The 21,257-nt window shown below is 37.7% G+C and overlaps 1 protein-coding gene across 1 annotated transcript in view; it reads left to right on the top strand.

Moving 5' to 3' along the window:
* Positions 1–21,257, top strand: part of LOC131041315 (uncharacterized) — an 85,412-nt gene that overhangs the window by 50,235 nt on the left and 13,920 nt on the right. The window contains exons 8-9 of the mRNA XM_057974358.2: positions 6,400–6,627; positions 18,193–18,485. Coding sequence (XP_057830341.2) covers positions 6,400–6,627; positions 18,193–18,485 — 521 coding nt within the window. The remainder of the gene's footprint in view (positions 1–6,399; positions 6,628–18,192; positions 18,486–21,257) is intronic.

Below are 21,257 nucleotides of genomic sequence, written 5' to 3'. Positions count from 1 at the left end.
ACCGTCTTTGGGCTTTTGCACTACTACCTAGGTTGTTTACCTCTACAACTGGTAAATTAAATACCAAAAATAATAATGTACATGACAATGCATACCAGACAAGGCAGTAAAATATATCTTTATTCGCACATGCAATTATTACAGAGAAGAAGGCCAAAGATGGTTGGCCAAGGATTACAATAGATCCGACTATAGCGTACTACCTTCCTTGGTGGTACACAATATATTTAAAGAACCTGATGGATGCCAAGAGGTACACAACCGTCAACCAACCGACACCTAACTACTCGAGAGTGACAACCCACTTAATACAAACAATTAATACTTCAATAGATAACAAATATTATCAAATATAACAATAAGCAATTTATGCCAACTACATAGGTGTTAAGGTTTGGCAGCAGTCTCATGGCATCATCATCTTTCAGTCCAAATATGCCAGGGCTCTGCTAGACAAGTTTCGAATGTAGGACTGCAAACCTGTATCTACACCTATGGAGAAAGGCCTGAAGTTGTCGACCAAATCCGGTTATCCAGTTGAGAATTAATTCGATTTTAGGCAACTAGTGGGTAGTTTAATATATCTCACTGCCACTAGACCTGATCTGAGCTATGCAGTGAGTTACATATCTCGCTTCATGACAACTCCTACATCAGATCATTGGGTTCTAGCGAGGTGGGTCTTGCACTATGTCAAGGGCACTTCAGACTTTGGTATCCTCTATGGACAAACCAAAGATCCCAAACTCATCGGTTTCACAAATTTGAATTGGGCAGGCTCTGTTGATGACATGAAGTCCACATCCGGGTATGTCTTTAGTTTGGGCACAGAAGCAGCAGGTCGTAGCCCTTTACTCGTCAGACGTTGAATATCGAGGAACAGTAAAAGCAGCTTGTGAGGTAGTTTGGCTTTGAAGGATGCTTTCAGACATCCAAATGTCTCAAGCAGGTCCGACACTCCTCTTCTATGACAATCAAGGGGTGTTCAAACTCACCAAAAATCGAGTCTTCCATGAGAGAACCAAGCATGTTGAGCTTCATTGTCACTTTATCCGCAAGCTGGTTTAAGATGGATCCATGGATTTGCAGTATGTTCCTACTGAGGACTAGATTGTAGATATTCTCACCAAGTCCCTACATCCGAATAAGTTTGTTAAGTTTGGGGGGCTCCTTGGTGTAGTAGACGGATTGAACCATTAAGGGAGGGTATTAGACTAATATCTTTAGTTATTTATTTAATGGTCAATATTGTAAAGAATTGCGAGTATTAGATGTTTCTAATTCTGCTTTTGTTGTCGATTGTTTCATAATGGAAACATCGATCTTGTAACTCTATGAATGATAACTTGATCATTCATTTAATTCATTCAATTATTTACCAATTACTTGTGTAATATGGTTAATACATAAATACGATTCTCACATTGTTGAGCAAATCAGTTTCTTTGATCTCTCTGTGATAGGTATTTCGCGTATAGCTGATTTTTTGGAGATGTGGGGTTCGCTATAAACTCTAACAAAATGTACACATGCTTTCAGTTATTTGTCATGGGCGTGAAAAGGTCAATGAAAGATTAGAACATGAGGCACAAAAGGGCTATGATCAAAGGCCAAATGAGCAAACTAAGGATGATGAGCAATGTAGAATGATGGTTGAGGTAGTGAATTGCTACAAAGGAAAATGCTTGCAAATTGGGGCAAGCAAGTAAACTAAGGTAAAATGAGCACTTAATGTAATCCCCCCATTTTGAAATAGAATTTAATAATAAAATTAAAATATAAAAATAAAATTAAAATAATTAAAATTTAGTTAAGTTTAATGAATGGCTAAAAGGCGTTATATGAAAAGTTGCAACTCCCTCAAACATGAGGTATAAAAGGGAGAAGAGAACTTCATTTGAAACAACTACTTCAATCTACAATCAGAAGTGCAGATCTGATTTAAATAGTAAGACAGAAATGAAGAGACATGACCCCTTTAAGGGATACCTCTTTCCAAGGAGATGTGTCTCCTCAATGAGATATGAAGGTATAAAAAGAGTTATCAATTAACATGAAGAGGAAGCAATATAAATTCAGATTCTGAGTTTAATATAGAAAAGTGCAGTTATCGAACAGCAGAAGAAAAATATAGAATATTGGAGGCTTAGCAATCAGATCAGACTGTCATCTCTTAATATTCCAATTTCCAGTGGTAATGTAGAGATCATTGTTTAGCTTTTATATATGTATATATATGCACACCTCTGTTATATACTAATAAATATTAAAATATACATAACAGCACTGCAATAGTCTGTCAAAAGGGTAAGGAATCTACATTAAGGGAGAACAGCTTCAGGGCACCCTGCTACGGTGTAAAGTAGGGAGAACAGCTATCAGGGCACTCTATTGCACCGTGAAAGGGAGAGAACGGCTATTCACGAATCCAAAGATCTCCAACCATGTAAGAATGGAGGGGGATTGCATGGAGGGAGAGAACGGCTGTCTATAGGCACCCTACCATGCCACCTTATTCCATATCTATATGACTGAGATTCACATACAAATCAGACTTGCTGCATATTGATTTCCCTGCTCTAATAATAGACTTATTACATGAACCGTGTCTGCAAGGTTACCTAACTTGATTGCAGGTTTCCAGAACAGGCTTAGCTCATTTTATTCTTAAGTAAAAAATGTAGCCCTAACTATATTATATGCTTTGTTTCATTTGGTTTTGTGAATTTAGGGCAAAATATAGAGTGGTCCAGCAAGGGGACATTATACTTAATTTAAAAATGCAATGGAGTAGTAGGGTTTAATATTCAAATAGGACAAGGGTGATCCATATCAATATGAATTTTTCTACCATGGGGAAAGGTAATCAATTAGGGGCATAAGTTTTAGGCACATATGCAAAAATGCCATGGGCATTGAAGCTCAAATTGGAGGCACAAGTTAGGCAAATTAAACATAAATAAGGGCCACATAAATACATGGAATACCATGAGGATAAGATTAAACTAGGGCTTGAACACATATTAGGTCATTCACAATGGAGCCCATTGGATTGGTTCCATAAGTGGGGAAAACAATATTTATTAATTGTGTTCACAACCCACTTTTACCACTGCTAGTGGAACCCATCACCCCTTGTGAATGTATTACAAGTAATTGAAAAATAATTGAATGAATTAATTACGAATATACAACTATATATAAAGGAATTAGAAGACGACGTTTTAAAAGGAACGAACCGTTAGTCTAAAGCTTCATCATGAAGCTAAAACGCTTTAAACACTAAATAAAGCCAAAAAGATAAACACTAAATAAATAGAAAAAGCTAAACACAAAAAAGAAAACTACGCGTTCTTATAAAAGAAGCAATAGTTGCACTTAAATGACAAAATGAACTAAAAAGCTAAATAAGTCAACAACTAAGATGACGAACTAAAAAGCTAAATGACTAACTAAATGACCATTAATAGAACAGCTAAAAAGGTAACTGACTAAAAGAATTAATTATTCTAATACCCTCCCTTAATTGTCATTGTATCAACTAAGTACCCAATAGAAGACACTGTAGGTCTTTTGATCACAAATGCAAGAACACTCTGCTGCTCTGAAGACCCTCCTAGGATTTGCAAAGTGTTAATGACCAAGAATAGTTGATTTCGTCCGACTGATGTAACCCTATGCGAATTATAGAAGCTTGAAACCATGATTTTGAGGAAAAAATGGCAAACCCTCCAAAGAGAAACAAACACGAAAAATCACAAAAACTTTTGGAGAAGAGTATTGAGCACTAATTGCTCCAGCAACTCCAAAACAAATTGCAAGATACCACGGTTGTAGATGTTCACCCTAACAACTCCAGGTGCAACCCAAAATTGATTGCAACAAAGCATGATTTTTGAGAAAAAAAACCGTCAAACCCTGAAAATTGGATTTACAAATCATCGTTTTTTGTGGAAACGATAAAACCCAGATAACCAAAATCTCATGTGAACTTCACGAATTACAGATATTTTTGAGGAAAAAATCGAAAAACTAATAAATTTGATGTTACAATTCATTGTTTTGTGGAAAAAAATGGTAAAACCCCAGAATAACAAAATCCCATGCAAACTGTGCAAATTATAGATGATAATTTTTTAAGGAAAAATTATAAACTCTGCAAACAATTTTTGAGGAAAAAATTGTGAAAACCCACAAAATGTTGTGTAGCAAAACACCAGACATCACGCAACAAAACCCTGATTTTTGAGAGAAAAAAATCAAGGAAAACCCTCCCATGATTTTTTATGGAGAAAAATCAGAAAACCTAGGCAAGGAATTTGTGGCACAAATCCCTATGCAAATGTCAAAATTTGTTGAAAACCTAGAAATTTTTCTGCAAACCCTAGATGGCGAAAAATTAATCAGCAAAAAGGAGTTATAGAGTCCAAGGTATGAAAATATGGCACGGAACCCAAGGCACAAAATTCTGTAATAAACCTAGAATTTTTTTTCCGCAAATCTGAAATCTGTATTTTTCTGAAAAAAATGATTTTTCTTAAAAAAATCAGACGATTTTTAATGGCTGAAACACCCTCGGCAGCGATTTTTTTTTTTCACGATTTACTGAATCTCAAAAAAAAAATTGCAGCTGCTGGTCGGAAAAATCGCAGAGCCCAGATAAAACCCTCCGTGTTTTTTTCTTTTTCTTGTTGGAGCCCTGGAAAATCGCGACGCCGTCACTGAAGATCACGGGAAGAAAACTGCCGAAAATCGCGAATCTCAAACTGCAAAAATCACGAACCGACGCTGCAAACCCACAGAAAACCAAAAAAATCGCGACGAATAAACATAAGAGCACCCACAAAAATGCGAAATCGTTGCTCAGCAAAATTGCGGCTCTTGCAAAAATAGAAGTGCCTCAGAAAATCCCGACTTGGGTTGGGCTTAGAAAATGCAGAGGGGAAGCCGGGAAGGTCGCGTAAAAAGAAAACGCAGCTCAGAAACAAACAACCATGCAGCTCAGAAAAAACCTTCAAACTAGACTATGAAAAATCTGCCTCAGACTGAAAATCCGCCTAGAAAATTTTCAGAAGAAAACCTTATTCGATTTTCCTGAAAAAAAAACTTTCAAAAAACCTTTCAAAAATTCCTACAATTTTTTCATTAAAAAATAATTAAAAAAAAATTATGGAAAAAATATCCAAGTAGGTGGCTCAAGTTTTTATTAAAAAGTTCGCCAAACTCTAAAAAATCCCATCGAGCTTCCCTGATACCATGAAAAATAATTGAATGAATTATTTACGAATATACAACCGTATATAAAGGAATTACAAGACAGTGTTCTAAAAAGAATGAACCATTAATCTAAAGCTTCAACATGAAGCTAAAATGCTTAAAACACTAAATAAAGGTAAAAAACTAAACACTAAATAAAGCTAAAAAGCTAAACACTAAAAAGCAAACTATGCATTCGTATAAAAGAAGCAATGGTTGCACTTAAACGACTAAACAAACTAAAAAGCTAAATAAGTCGACAACTAAGATGACAAACTAAAAAGCTAAATGACTAACTAAATGACCATTAATAAAACCACTAAAAAGGTAACTCACTAAAAGAATTAATTATTCTAATAGTAATGGTGAGAATTAAATATTACAAATTCTTTTCCCAATACATCTTAAGTGCCTTAGGACACTTTCCAAGGATGTTGGAACCATGCCATAGGATATACAAGGTAGATGACACCTTAATCCTAACAATATGTAGAAGCTATTTGATATGCTGTTTGAAGCATCTTATTTCATGGCACTAAACTGGCTCTTCTTCAAAGCTTTGTGATTGAAATGATGGTCATTTTCTTTTTATATAGTAATTTGTTTGCTGTATCTGTAGGACATTATCAGCCAACCAATAATAAATCTGACTTTTCTGGTGTACGAGATTTTTAGAAATATCATATTATGTCTTAGGATTAATATTTGCAATAGATTGCTACTATATTTTCATTGATCATCCATCAAAGAGAAGTGCCTTTTCCAGCCTTGGAAGTAGAAATTAGATGCTTGTTGAATCATCTAAGTTAGGTTGAACCTCTTTTTCAACGAAAGCAATGGTATCTAGTAGATGATTTTTTACTGTTTGAATCTTGCATAGTATTGTGTCTTGCCATCACTTATGTTTATATCTGCAGATGATAAGGATTACAATTTATCGGCATGTAATTGGAATATTATCTCTTTTGAGAATTTGGTGTGCATCAGCTCCTTATTGATTATATAATTTTAGGTTTTTTTAATAATATTGGTTTTTCAACATGGAATAATCAGTATGCTATTTGAGTTCATGATAGCATGTATGAGCATTTTCTAAGGTGTTTGGTTATCCATTTTGATTTATGTATTGTCTTATTTAAATAGGAAACTCTCAAAGTGAAGGATGAAGAGCTGCACCAATTGGCACGAGAGCTTAGATCAAGGGATTCAACAATAAAGGAAATTGCTGACAAGCTATCTGAGACTGCTGATGCTGCAGAATCTGCAGCGTCAGCGGCCCATATCATGGACAAGGAGAGAAAGGTTGCAGTAGCAGAACTTCAACGCTTATCCAGGGAGATGGATGAGAAACTGCAAGAAACCTCTTTGAAGGTTCTGAAATTATTTTTGTCTATGTCAATCTCTTGGTACAACTCAGTATTTTAAAATCTGTATACTTGAAAGCTGTGTACTGGTGTGTTATAAGTGTTTTTTTCATAATTAGCTGCATCATTACATTGAGCTTATTTTGTTGTGTTTTTAATGTCATTGTGAATTATCATGTTAGTCTCAAAGAAGTCTGTAGATCTCTTTTTCTTGTGTTCTCAGCTTGTAGATCAACTTATTTCTATTCCTAGTTGATTTGAAAGATGTGTAAAGGCAGACTTATAGTTTGATGGTTAGCTTTTCAAGCTGCTACCAGATGTCTGAAGAGCATCCATCAAGATATTGATGTGATATAGTAAAATACAGGTGTGTCTATTGGTGTGGCTTGAGAAACTATTATAAAGGCTACTGATGTATTTTGCAACCAAACCTAACTTGGGACACACTGTGATACCTTTCTTTCATTGGGCTAGACTCTGAATTTAACCTATTTAATTTGTAAGAACAATGCATAATTCTATAATTTATTGGGAGATAAACTTCTCAGCTGATGGTAGAATATTTTGTCCATCTCTACCAACAACATCCAGATATGGCTTTTTGTTCCATGTCCTGTGGGATTCTTCCCTTGGGCTCCCTTCTGCACACAGTCCTTTTAAAAGTTAACTCACTCTAGTGGCTCTTGCCCAAACAAATCCTCACTATGGAAGGAAATGTATAAGATTGATTGGGGGAACAGATTTTGTCACATCCCATGATCTTGTCTCTAGTCTTCCACTTTTTGCAATTATTGTTGCTTTGTTTGCATAGGAAACACGAGTTTCTTGTTTGAGGCAGTGCAGCTCTTGAATCCCCTTTATAATTCTGCTAAGGTCTTCTAGCATACACTCCTTCCAAGAAAAGTCCACTATTGCTATTGAATGATTTAATTATTCTGTTGAACCCATGTGTTGCTAGTAGGAAAATAACCTCAGATCTCCCAGATCGTATCTCTCAACAGCATAGAAGATGTCATCAGTGAGGGGTTTCGTCCTCACTAACCCAGAAGAAAGCCTCCAGAGAAGCTCCAAGCAAAACTCCAAAAACCAATAGCTTGAATGAATAATCAAAGCTTCAAAATAACCCTCAAATAGGGCGTCATCTTCAGCCCTATATCCTCACATCCATAAATGGAAGTAATATCACTTTATTTTTAATTTATTAAAACCCTTATGTCTCCTAGGTTAGTGCTGTCATTTTTATGACACCCTTGGTCCATTAGTGAGAACCAATTAGAGATATACTCCATGGACCAGCGCTACCCCAGTTGATCAAGGAAAAAACAATGGAATCATGAAATGTGAAGTGTTGTCTTGTCGGGAGGCAAACTCGGAAACTCCGGAAACCCAAGTTTTCCCGGAATCTTGGAATCCCGAAATTCCCAAGTTTTCCAAGTCTTCCAAACCCTGGAATCCTGGAATTCCCAAGTTCCAAGCCTCTTCCTTCTTTGACCCCGGAATCCCAAAATTCCCAAGTTCCTAAACCTTTGCCTTCTTTGACCTTGGAATCCCGGAATCCCAAAATTCCTAAGTTCCAAGCTTCTTCCTTCTTTGACCCCGGAATTCCGAAATTCCAAATTTCCAAGCCTCTTCCTTCTTTGATCGTGGAATCTCAGAATCTCGAAATTCCCAAGTTCCAAGCCTTTGCCTTCTTTGACCCTAGAATCGAAATTCCCAAGTTCCAAGCCTCTTCCTTCTTTGACCTCGAAATCTCGGAATCCCGAAATTACCAAGTTCCAAGCCTCTTCCTTCTTTGACCCCGGAATCCCAAAATTCCCAAGTTCCTAAACCTTTGCCTTCTTTGACCTTGGAAACCCGGAATCCCAAAATTCCCTAGTTCCAAGCTTCTTCCTTCTTTGACCTCGGAATCCCGAAATTCCAAATTTCCAAGCCTCTTGCTTCTTTGACCGCGGAATCTCAGAATCTCGAAATTCCCAAGTTCCAAGCCTTTGCCTTCTTTGACCCCAGAATCTCGAAATTCCCAAGTTCCAAGCCTCTTCCTTCTTTGACCTCGAAATCTCGGAATCTCGAAATTACCAAGTTCCTAAGCCTTTGCCATCTTTGACCCCGGAATCCCAAAATTCCCAAGTTCCTAAGCGTTTGCCTTCTTTGATCCCAGAAGTTCGGAAACCCAAGTTTTCCAAGTCTTCCAACCCTAGAAACCCAAGTTTCCCAAGTCTTCCAAACTCCGGAAACCCAAGTTTTCCAATTCTTCAAACTTCGGAAACCCAAGTTTACCAAGTCTTCCAACCCCGGAAGCCCAGGTTTTCCAAGTCTTCCAAACCCTAGAATCCTAGGTTTTCGACTTGTGACACTTCCAGATGGCGCGATCAACAGTCAAAGCTCCACCAACTCTTGCGATTTGTACACTTTCATTCAGGATGTGGCTAAACTAGGTCCAAAATGGGGTTTATAAAACTCTTGTTATAGACTTTTTTGTGAAAATTTTCGAAAAATCAAAGTCGCAACTAATTCTGCTAGCTAATCACGATCAACGATCTTCAATTTTTGACAAATTTCTTGTTATTTACTTTTCGTGCCATTTTGGAGCCAATTTAGCCCCGACCCTTTCATTCATGGAGCTATAGGGGGAACATTTAATGTTTTTGCAGGATTGCCATCAAGTGGAGTTCAGGGCCATGCTTCGTTATGGTTACTTGATGGCCTTCATGTCAGGCTTGCATGCTCCGACTTTGGAATGTTAGGCAATCCACCTTCTAGAAGTACTTTTCTTCTTGGGATTGGAATGTCAAGGTATGGCCGGGTTGCTTGCATGTACACCATGTCAGGTCCATGCACTTCCTACATTCCCTGACTGACATTCCTTTGCACACACAAGGGTCAAGGCTTCTCTTTCTTGACCAATGGTCTCTCCTCTACAACCAGTTTTCTATATAAGGGTTGTTAAGCCTCATTGTAAAGGGTTCTCTCCTTGTTGGCTTGAGCTACACTCTGCTCTTTTACTTCTTTTGGAGACTTGTATATTTCTTGCATTTCTGCAACTGTAAGTTTGGCCATTGGCCTTAGAATGAATTGAAATTGTCTTTCTTGCCTCCCTTCAACTTATGCATGTTGTGTATGTTTCCTTATTTTTTGAGTGTGACTTGTGGGAAATCTTCTCCCCTTTGACATTCAACAAATTCTAACCTCCATACATGCGTTTGGGGTCATGCAACAAAAGTTTGTGTGCATCTTCCGGGTATTTCGATTGCTTCTTTGTGTCAAATCTAGGTGGGGAGAGAAATATCTCTCATCTTGGTGCATCACCTCCTTTCTTTTTAAGTTTCCCTTCTTCCCTTTTCTTTGCAAGTTGTTGGGTCAGGTTTAGAAGTAGAATTTGGAGTGTTGAGTTGGTTCAACACTTGCACTTGGATTGAGAAGGATGCCGACCTTCTCCGGAGATTCAACCCCATTGTGCAAGGTCCCACACTTTGGGGTTGTTTCCATGTTTCACAAGGTTGCTAAGTTGATAGCTCAGCAGAGTGCAAACTTTTGTGACAACAATTTTTGGCACGCCCGGTGGGGCTCATCCTTCATCAAGTTGAAGATTCGATGTGTTCTTCCATGTATTCAGCCTTGGAGGCAACATTTTCACACACTTGGCTACTTTAAGAAGAAATCTATTGGTCAAGCAGTCTTAAGCTCAAACCAACAAAAGATTTGGTGTGTTCTTCAGTTCATCAAGCCTTTAGAGGCAACATCTTTCAAGCACTTGGCGACTTTGCAATCATTTGGCGAATCTGTGGTATGTTATCAGTCTTTGGTTGAATAAATCCGTTTGCCCTTTTAAGCATTTTGTTAAACAAGCTCCATCTTTTTCAAATGCTTTAAAATGATTTCATATCATGGGTGTAACTTATATTCACCCTCATTCTATGAGAATGCAAGCCATTTTCCCCCTCCTTACCAACAAGACCAAACGAGGAATGCTCCTTGTTTTAACCCAAATAACTTCACCACAACTGTAGGTGGGAACTTTCCTAATGCTTGCCACCCACCCACCGCTACTCAACCTTCTCAGCAGCCCAATCGGCTCCAGAATGATAAGAAGGTGGAAATTACAGATTTAAAAAACATGTTGCTAATCTTGAGAGAGCAACTAAATGAGATCAAGAATCAACAAGAGTGGGATTTGTAGTAGGAGGAGCTGGCCTATCAGGCTTGGCTTCAGCAACAACATGAATATTTCCTTGCAAGGCATCTTGCCTTTGCTAGGTTAGAGGAAATTAAGCAATTGACAGCTATAGAGGTGCAACTCAAACAAGAGGAGGGTTCTGCCCCTAAAGTTCCCAAATTCAAAATCCCAAGCTTTAGGTAGGGGAGATCTTCCAAGCCTTCAATTACCCCCCCAAGTTTTAAAATCCCAAGTTTTAGGGGAGCTCCAGTTGTTGTTATACAAGAGTCTTCTCCTCAGTGCCTTTTGCAAAATGCCCCACCACCTAGGCCCTTTTTTGATGCTATCTCCCTTTTTTAAGGGTGGACCTGTTGTATGGAGGATAGATGGTTCCCATCCCCATCATGAGGAAGGGGTTCAACCGGCCATTGGTGAGTCTTCATATGCTCTAAAGGAGGGAGAATCAAAGATGTTGTAGGAGGATATTGAGAATGATCAGTTGCAGCAATAGGTCATTGAACAGGAGTGTGAAGGTAAAGAGGACTCTGTCCTCTCATTTGACCATCTTCCTTTCTTTATTGATCATGAGGAGAAGGATATGTGTACACCTTCCCCAGTGGTAGCTTTGGAGCAACAAGCTAATGTTGAGGAGGCCACAGGGGGTAATGGTTTTGCAGTAGATAGCATGGCAGATGGATCATGCTATGAGCTTGAGGTTATTGCAGTATGTTGCAAAGAGGAAGAAGCAAAACCAGAGAGACAATTTGAAGATTTTAGATCTTCTTATGAAGTGTCTCATAAATTTGAGGTTGGTGCTGACGAGCTAAGTATCAACACGTAATTTTAATGTGTGTTGGTTCTCCCCTGTCCCAGAATGTGATGATGTTGAATATGAGGTCTTCATTCAAGGTGATGTTGCATTGACAATTATGTGCCCTAGCTTGAATATTTCACTTGGGACCAACACATCAAGGATGGTGATATTGGGCAACAACATACATGCCAAAAGAGTAATTCCCTTGTTACTCAAATTGATTGTATACGAGAGCTTCAAATTTTTCTATTTGATGTACACGAGGAGCCCCCTTGTTCAGGTCAAGGCAGAGATATGGTATACTTTTCATCACCATGTGAGTTTGAGGCCTTTTCTTTTGGTTTCAATTCATACCTGGAGGAGGTTGGCTATTGTGGAAACAATGATGCCCCTTTGTATGAAGGAGATGCCTTCTCTTTTGCAAGGCGTAGTTCTTCTGAGGCTAGCCTACTCCTAAAATTCTACCCCCTTGCTATTGTATGCATGCTTGATGCATCCCCGAATGTTTCAGATGCCTACATTCTATGGCTTCCTTATTGTGGCAAGGTGAATGGTGAAGTGTCCTTTCACCATATAAGTAGTATGTATGGTTTGATGCATGCATACAAGAGACTTCAATTGTTGTAGTTAGCTGGTGATTGTAACTATGGTATAAAGGAGATCAACTCCTTCAAAAGACTTGTCTTTGACAAAGGCAAATGCATAAGTTGCCTCTTGCTGTAAATCATGTAAATATTAGATTAGAGCTTGTTTTGCTTTCATAAGTGCTTTTGCACCTGCCACATTCTCCTTAAGATGGTGTGTGCTCTAGTTTCCAGATTCCCTCCAAGTGATGGCACACACATGTTGGTTGGTCCCTCTAGTGACCCAGTGCCTAATGGATGCTTAACTCTTCTGGATTCCATGCTTAGCAGGCAAGCATCCTGCAGAGGTTGCCAAAATGTTGTCATTTTTATGACACCCTTGGTCCATCAGTGAGAACTGATTAGAGATATGTTCCATGGACTAGCGCTACCCCAGTTGATCAAGGAAAAAACAATGGAATCATAAAATGTGAAGTGTTGTCTTGTCGAGAGGTGAATCTGGAAACTCCGGAAACCCAAATTTCCCAAGTCTTCCAATCCCAGAAACCCAAGTTTCCCAAGTCTTCCGAACCCCGGAAACCCAAGTTTCCTAATTCTTCCAAATTCCGAAAACCCAAGTTTCCCAAGTCTTCGAAACCCTGGAATCCTGGAATCTCAAAATTCCCAAGTTCCAAGCCTCTTCCTTCTTTGACCCCAGAATCCTAGAAACCCGAAATTCCCAAATTCCTAAGCCTTTGGCTTCTTTGACCTCGGAATCTTGGAATCCCGAAATTCCCAAGTTCCAATCATCTTCCTTCTTTGACCCTGGAATCTCGGAATCCCAAAATTCCCAAGTTCCAAGCCTCTTCCTTCTTTGACCCCGGAATTCTGAAATCCGAAAATTCCCAAGTTACTAAGCCTTTGACTTCTTTGACTCGGAAATTCCAAAATTCCCAAGTTCCTAAGCCTTTCCCTTCTTTGACCTCGGAACTCCGGAAACCCAAGTTTTCCAAGTCTTCCAACCTCGGAAAGAACTCCAGAAACCCAAGTTTCCCAAGTCCTCAAACTTCGGAAACCTAGGTTTCCCAAGTCTTCGAAACCCCAGAATCCCAGGTTTCCGATTTGCGACACTTCCAAATGGCATGATCAACACTCAAAGGTCTTAATGCTCCACCAACTCTTGCAACTTGTACACTTTCATTCTTTGAGCTACAAGGGTGCATTTAATGTTTTTGCAGGATTGCCATCAAGTGAAGTTCAGGACCATGCTTCTTTATGGTTATTTGATGGCTTGCATGCTCTGACTTTGGAATGTCAGGCCGGGTTGCTTGCATGTACACCATGTCAAGTCTATGCACTTCCCTGCATTCCTTGACTGACATTCCTTTGCACACACAAGGGTCAAGGCTTCTCTTCCTTAACCAATTGTCTCTCCTCTGCGACCAGTTTTCTATATAAGGGTTGTTAAGCCTCATTGTAAAGGGTTCTCTCTCTGCTAGCTTGAGCTACTCTATGTTCTTTCACTTCTTTTGAAGACTTGTATATTTCTTGCATTTCTGCAGCTGTAAGTTTGGCCATTGGCCTTAGAATGAATTGAAATTGTCTTTCTTGCCTCCCTTCAACTAATGCACGTTGTGTATGTTTCCTTGCCTTCATTATAAGTGTATGTTTTGTGGCTTTCTCTCATATATGCTGTGTTAACTTGTTTTCTAAGTGTGACTTGTGGGAAATCTTCTCCCCTTTGACATTTAGCAAATTCTAACCTCCATACATGCATTTGGGGTCATTCATGCAACATAAGTTTGTGCATCTCCTGGGTATTTCAATTGTTTCTTTGTGTGAAATCTGGGTGGGGAGAGAAATATCATGCTATGTTATTTAAAAATAAAGTCCTGGACCACATAAAATATAAAATTATGCCCAAAATTAAGTAGAACCCCTCCAAAGTTCCTTATTCACTTACCCATTAGCCTGTAGGAACTCTATTGACTAGGCTAATGGTTCACCTCGTCGTCCTGTTAGGAAGGGCACATTAGAGTCCTCCCTTCCCAAAATTGCTTGTCCTCAAGTAATTTCAGCTTTGGATGTTGTAAAATCTACTTACTCTCCCACGTGTTGTGACCTAATCACACATCACCCGATTCCAAATGGGGACCCCCTACCTTTTGGGCCCTCTCGGTCTTTTGGTTTTGTTTTTTTGGTCTTTTCATGGCAGTCTCGTTAGTCCTTTTAGTTTGCAAGTGTTTGGGAGTCAGTTTGATCAAGTCTGCAACTCGTTTGAGCAAATTTAGTTAAGTCTGGAGCTTGTTTTGTCTGTTTTAGGGTTTTGATCTTCAAACTTAAATTTGAGGCCTTTCCTTTAGGGTTTTGCAAAAATTGAGTGTTGCATTGGAATCGGGGTCCTTTAAGGAACCTACGCATGAAATTTGAGCGAATTCTGAGCAACTTTCTATTTTTAGAAAGTTCCTATTTTTTTAGGGATTTCACTGCCTCCCAGATTGGTCTAATTTTGCCAAATCTGTCGGTACTCCCCTTGTGTCATATGTTGAGTTTGAATTGCTAGAGATATGTAGACCACCTTTGATGTTGGTCATTCTACAACTTGCCTTGAATCTATATGAAATAGTTGGGGATGTGGCACCCTTGGATGTTGTGATGTGTTTTTAGGACAATCCCTCATGTACAAGCATCATGGTGTCTATAACATTAGACCTTGAAGTGTCATCATGAAACTCCACAAGAAAAAATACAAGTTAATAGAAATGATTCAAAAAATTAGTGTCTATGAGGTCTTATTTTCTTTGATCGCAACCATTCAAATCATCAATGGCATTCTTCGGTTTAGGTGTAAAGAGAAAGGTAGGGCTTGCAAAATCTGCGAGATGGATGTCCTATAGCATGAGCAATCACCATAGGGAATTGTAGGAATTAAATTTTGCTGTCAAGGCATCTTGGATCTTGCAGGGAGGTAGGTAGGAGTGAATGGGTGGGAATTTTAGCATTTTTGAATTGTGTCAATCCTTATCAGCATTTTGGGAAGTTTGGAGACCTTTTGAAATACCAATTTTGATCATCTTGAAACTTGGCAACATTTGAGTAATTTTGTAAACTCACAAACTCATAGATGCGTCATTATTTTAGCTTGTTTGGAACCTTGGGTGACCTTTTCGACAATTAACACCAACCTTGAACCTTTGTCGTCATTTCGACGATTTTGCAAAAGTCATTGATACCTTATCTTGGCATATTTTGGAACTTGTTGACAATTTTGACCAACTTGAAACTTATGTTGGCATGCTAGTGAGTTCACAAATTTTCAAACTTGTCGATATTTTTATCTTGTTGACATTTTAACGAGTTCGTGAACTTGCCAACACCCTAACTTTATGATCTCTTAATTGGAAATTTAGGTTGTAGGAAACTTTATCAAAGCTTCATGAACCTTGAAAACCTCTAACACTTTTCTTGTTGGCAATTTGGCAAGTTTTAGAACCTTTGAAAAGTGCAACGTATGAAGGAAAGGGTAGTTCTTGACATTCTGGGCAGTTAGTGAACTTATGAAAAGGATGACACAACTCCTCATTTAGAAACTTTTTGGAGCTTTGCAACTTTTGATGCCTGAAAGGAATAGGGGGAATGGAAAATGATAACAATTGGGCATTCTTGACTAATGGAGCTCATTTGGAAATGTCTTAGATTGATTTTATATGACACAATCAAGGCCAAGTGAATAAGAGTACTAGGACTTAGGTGGAGTCTGGACAATATCAAATTGAGTTCCAATAGATGCCAAGCTTTTTAGACAATGCATGGAAAGTATTGGTGTAATCTTGTATAGATTGATCTTGTCATAGTAGTTGCCACTTGATATACTTTTCTTCATTTGTCCTTGAGAAAATTCATGTTTGATGGCCTCAACCAAATCTCCCTAGGTGGAATTAATTTTTATCAAATTACCTAAATGAAGCACCCTTGATTCCTCGGCTAGTAGGCTAGCCTCCCACCATTTTTGAACAAAAGGTTTAGTTTTTAGGAGTTCAAATGTGTTTATTTATAGAGAATATTTTTTGAATTTGGAGATCCTATTAGCAACCTCTACATCAATCTTTTCCTCAAAGGCAGGGATGTCAAAGTTTACCTAGACTTTAAAGGAGTCTAATGACCAAACAATGTATTTTGCAATAATTGTGATGTACTTGAGAAATTTTGAAGTAACTATGCAAATTGGTTTAATATCTTCAATCTTTGTCTGTCTAGAACCCCTTTAATCAACACGTTGAAAAGATCCGAGGAGTCAACAATTCGTTCAATATCTCTTTGTGATCGTTTGCATCTATTTTGTCTTCAACCAAAGTTTTTGATATCCTAATCACATTTGATAGCACTGATTTGAATTAAGCTAGTAATTCAGGAGACAATATATTAGTTGAATTCAATGTATTATAAGCAACAATTGAAGAAAACTCAAACAAAAAAAATAGATTAGTACTAGCAGACAATAGGTTTGTTCAGGAACTTAATATATTATAAGTAACAACTGAACAAAATTCAAACAAAACAAGATTGACAATTATTGAATAGACAATACACTGGTTAAGGAACTTGATGCAATATAAGCAATAGTTCAACAAAACTCAAAGAAACAAGATTGGAAATTACTTTAACAAAATAGATTCTTATTTCAATTGTTAGAGCTTATACAGAATGGACAACCTCTATAGGAGAGGTGTATGCCTTCTACTTTGATTACATTCTTCTTATTGAACTCTTATATAGACAATTAGGGTTCTTGGTGAGAATTGAAGAGTCTGTTGTACCACACTTGGTACTGATCCGTTTACTCATTGGAAGCTGAAATGAATAGCCAAAAAGGACAAATTCTTAGTTATTTAATTTTGGTACCTCTACTTGTCATGGTCATAACTCCTAGCTCGTTACTCCAAAAGTGAAGTTCGTATATACATTGGAAAGCTTAGGTCATGAACTAATCAATTTGGGTTGGACCATAGCTCAAGCATGGTCCAACTATCATATTATCATGTAGGCATTCATCCTATAGGGATAGAAATATTTCATATGGGTACAGCAAATGAAGTCCAAACTAAGTTGAGATGTCAGTAGCTTCACAAGCCAGCATAGGAGAAATTGTGACTCATTAAAGGTATAAGAAGCCTTCGCTTACATGGTGGTCCCACCAGGACCACGATGCCAAGTGTCTGCAGCCTTTTTGCTATTAAAATATTACATGTACGTGTATTTTTTTAATTGTGAGGATAAAAATAAAAATCAAATTTGTAGCTGCAACGTTGAGTTTATACCTTCTAAATGTTGGCCATGCTTTTGACTGCCAAAATTTGTGTTAAGAGTTAAGAATATGTACTATTGCCTTGAGAGATTTACTGGAAACGTCCTAGAAACATGTGGAAACCTTTCCTGCAGAGCTTTCTGATGTGAAAACACTGAGTATCGGGCTGTTTTGTTGATCCCTCTGCAGCTTGTTTCTTGTGTTTTTAGGGAGCTCTGTGGATGCCACACAATAATCTTAGCACAATTTTAATTTAATTTAATAAAATAGTAAATACCTATAAAATGCAAAAAGATACTGAACTTACATTCATACCAACAGGATACTCAACCTAGATTCATTTACCATGAGGAACTGAGTACTCAGTACAGTGAATAAATATACAAGTCTTATAGACTTTGCAATAAAGCCATGTTACTCATTTTTATTTTCTTTTCGTTTACGATTTGATAAATTTATTATCATATAGTATGCGAAGGACCGAGTACATAATAAACTATGACCACCACCTAATTAATTGAAGCTAATGACTTGTATGAGGTTGATATTAAATAACAAGTTCTACAATTGAAACCTGAAAGCAATTACAACTGAAGGCAATATCTGGTTGGCAAATAGGAAAAATAAAAACAGTTGGTTGACATTTATCCATTTAGTCAATATGTTAAATATCTGTTTTTTATCTGCAGACGGTGCTCTACTTTTTTTGACATTGATATCATTTTTGTCATTTGTAGATTAAAGCATATGATGAAAAATTGACAGTATTAACAAAAGACCGAGACAGCATGATGAAGCAAAGAGACTCTGCTTTACAAGAAGCACATCTATGGCGTAGTGAACTTGCAAAAGCCAGAGAGCGCGCTGTGATAATGGAAGCAGCTCTGGTGAGAGCAGAAGAGAGAGCAAGGTATTGTTTTGCTGATGCTGAAGCTAGAGTCAAGGAAGCAGTAGAAAAACAATTGGCAGCGGATCATGCTAAGGAGGAAGTTCTGAAAGAGATGTCAAGACTTCAGGCAGATCTGAGAAGGTTGTGATCTATGCATTGATAACCTTTATATTTTATTTGTTTTGGCTCATTTGGTATGTTGAGGTTTCTGTCTTTGCCCCAATTTTTTAGCATTTTAGTAGCAACAAAGGTACTTCTATTTATGATACATTTTTTCTTTTCGTTAGAGAAAAAATAAAACCTGGACGAATTATATTCTGACAGAAGCACATTAATTGGGTTTTGATGAGGACACAATTTACTTCAAAGTGCTTGCCTTTTTGGTATCTTCCAACTTTTAATTTGAATTAAATTATTAATGCAATCAAGAATAATTGGATTGGTTAGCATCTGATACATACTTGTTTATAGCAGCCAATTTAGACTTATGCAGTTCAATAAAATTCTTGGATAAATCAAAGTTGATGGATACTGCTATATATACGAGTACTACCAAGGGGGTAGCTCCCATATTATAAAAGGATCCAAAATAGATAAAATGCATGCCCTTGCCACATGGTGTGCAACAAAGATCAGCACAAAGATGCTCTGTCAAAATTCCCTATTCTGAGAAACAAAATCTTAATTTGCTGTGATCTAGATGGCCTCTATACCAAGATGTTTTCTCTATCCACTATTTCCCCATTTTCACAGAAGACCTGAGCAACATTTGATGCTTGCCTGTTGGAGATTTTTTCCTCTTAACCTCTGTCCAACCATGTGCAGATTGGGAGGAGTCCATAGAATTCTGGTTCACTTCTTCAAGGGGGGACATTGGCGTCATATCTTCTGCCTTTGCCAAAATTGCATGAATCTCAGCCATGGCACCAAAATCTTCCTGTACTCGAAAGTCAAAGGAAGCAACTGAAAAATCTGAGTGCTTGAAGCCTACTCTCCCTGGACAAACCTCTGTGATTTCTGAAGGAGCGGTGTTGTTGGAATCCCAAAGCGGGGCCCCAGAGCCTGGACTTTGAAGAATTATATTACCTTTGTGGAGACCTTGCAAAGTGATATTGAACTTTATAATTACAAACTTACTAAATATAATTAACATTAATAAAATTATAAATTTATAAGTGTAATAATATTAACATTAATAAAGTTGAAAATAAAGTTGATCTTAATATTAATAATAAACTTTATCCCCTATTTTATTATGTTCATGGTTACTACACCTAGTTATATGCAGCTCCAATATTGTGTGTGGATTCAAGCTTTATAATTATTGGCCTCTTTTGGATTGTGGGGAAGGGTGATTGTGCTCTTTTGTTGAATGATGCTTGGCATCAGCATAACCCTCTTTGTGTAGAATTTCCTTATTTCCTTGAATTAAAATATAAATGTGTTGAAGCTGGCTGGAGTTATCTTTCTGATTTTTAGTATGCTGTCATACAAGATGGTATAAGAATTTGGAAATGGAAACCTAAAGAAATCTGGCTAGGCTAGCAAGTCCCTCATCTCATTGATTGACTAGCTCATATTTTAGCTTCCCGGAGAGTCTCTTTAGATAGGCATGCAGATTTCCTTGGATGGGGTGTGAAAGGTTTTGGGATCTACATGGTCCACACTGGATATAAAACTATTTTGGAAGAGAACCTTGAAGTTCAGAACTCTAAGTTTTGGAGTTGAGTTTGGCATCCTAAATGTTGGCCTAAGGTGAATGCTTTCATGTGGCTTGCAGCTCTTGATAAATCTCTTCATTATTGTAATCTTTAAAAATGTGGGATTGTTGGTCTGAACAAATGTATCTTAGGCCTTAAAGTTGAAGAGTTCATTTACCATTTTCCTTTGTCGATTATGGTGTGATTTGATGGGCATTTCATGGAATAATTATGAGTCTATACAAGACTTTCTTGTTGATCAGTGGCATCCTTTGAAGCTAAAAGCACTTAATTTGCTGCATGATATTGGTCCTGGTCTAATTTGCAGGAATATCTGGTGGGAACGTAATCAACATATTTTCAAGGATACTTCTAGGCATGTTTGTCAGGTTTGGGGTAGAATAATGCCTAACTTGAAAGAGAGCTGTCAAGTTTGGATTCATTATTATCAAGCAAGTTCTTGGTGGGAATTTAGGGTGTGGACGGACTTGGTATTTTAGTGATTTGATGCTTAATTTCAACAGTCATCATGATTCTCAAATTACCAAATGAGTTTGTCCTCCTTTATGCATTGTTAAATTTAATGTTGGTGGAACTTCTAAAGGTAATCCTGGAAATGTTTTCATGGGAGGTGTTTGTTGTGACCATAATGGAAGGATCAAATTTAGGTTCGCTAGTAGTCTTTGTGTTGCTTTTAATAACTTTGTTGAGGGTATGGCCATTCGTCAAACTCTTTTAGCAGCCAAGCTAAATCATTTTTCTCATATTGTTCTAGAATTAGACTCTAAAATTTTGATTGATCTTTTCAAAACTAAGTCTTCCTCTTGCTTCCAACAGTGGCAGCTGAATGAATGTAAGAAAGACATTGACATCCTTATTCATGGTTCCACTGCTGTTCAGTGGAGCCATATTAGGAAGGAAATTAGGTTGCAGAATTTTTAGCTAAATCTGCTTCCAATTGGAATAATACCAAGTTTGATACTGGAAGTGATTAGGATTGCCCTATATGGGATTTGAACAACGCTTCCAGGGATTTTGTGAATGCTGACTACAATGCGGATTCTTGATTCCTGCAAGGGTACTTTTTGTTGGAGTTCTGTTTCTTGGGATGCCTTTTCTGCAATCTTTACTGTTCCTTTTGTTTCTTTTTCTTTTTTTGACATAAAGGAAAAAATTATTTATGATACTTCCAACATGAACAATTTTCAAGGTT

The sequence above is a fragment of the Cryptomeria japonica genome, chromosome 11 (genome assembly GCF_030272615.1).
Source record: "Cryptomeria japonica chromosome 11, Sugi_1.0, whole genome shotgun sequence".
Lineage (NCBI taxonomy): Eukaryota > Viridiplantae > Streptophyta > Pinopsida > Cupressales > Cupressaceae > Cryptomeria > Cryptomeria japonica.
Note: the sequence above shows the minus strand (reverse complement) of the source record. Positions and strands in the feature narration are given on the sequence as shown.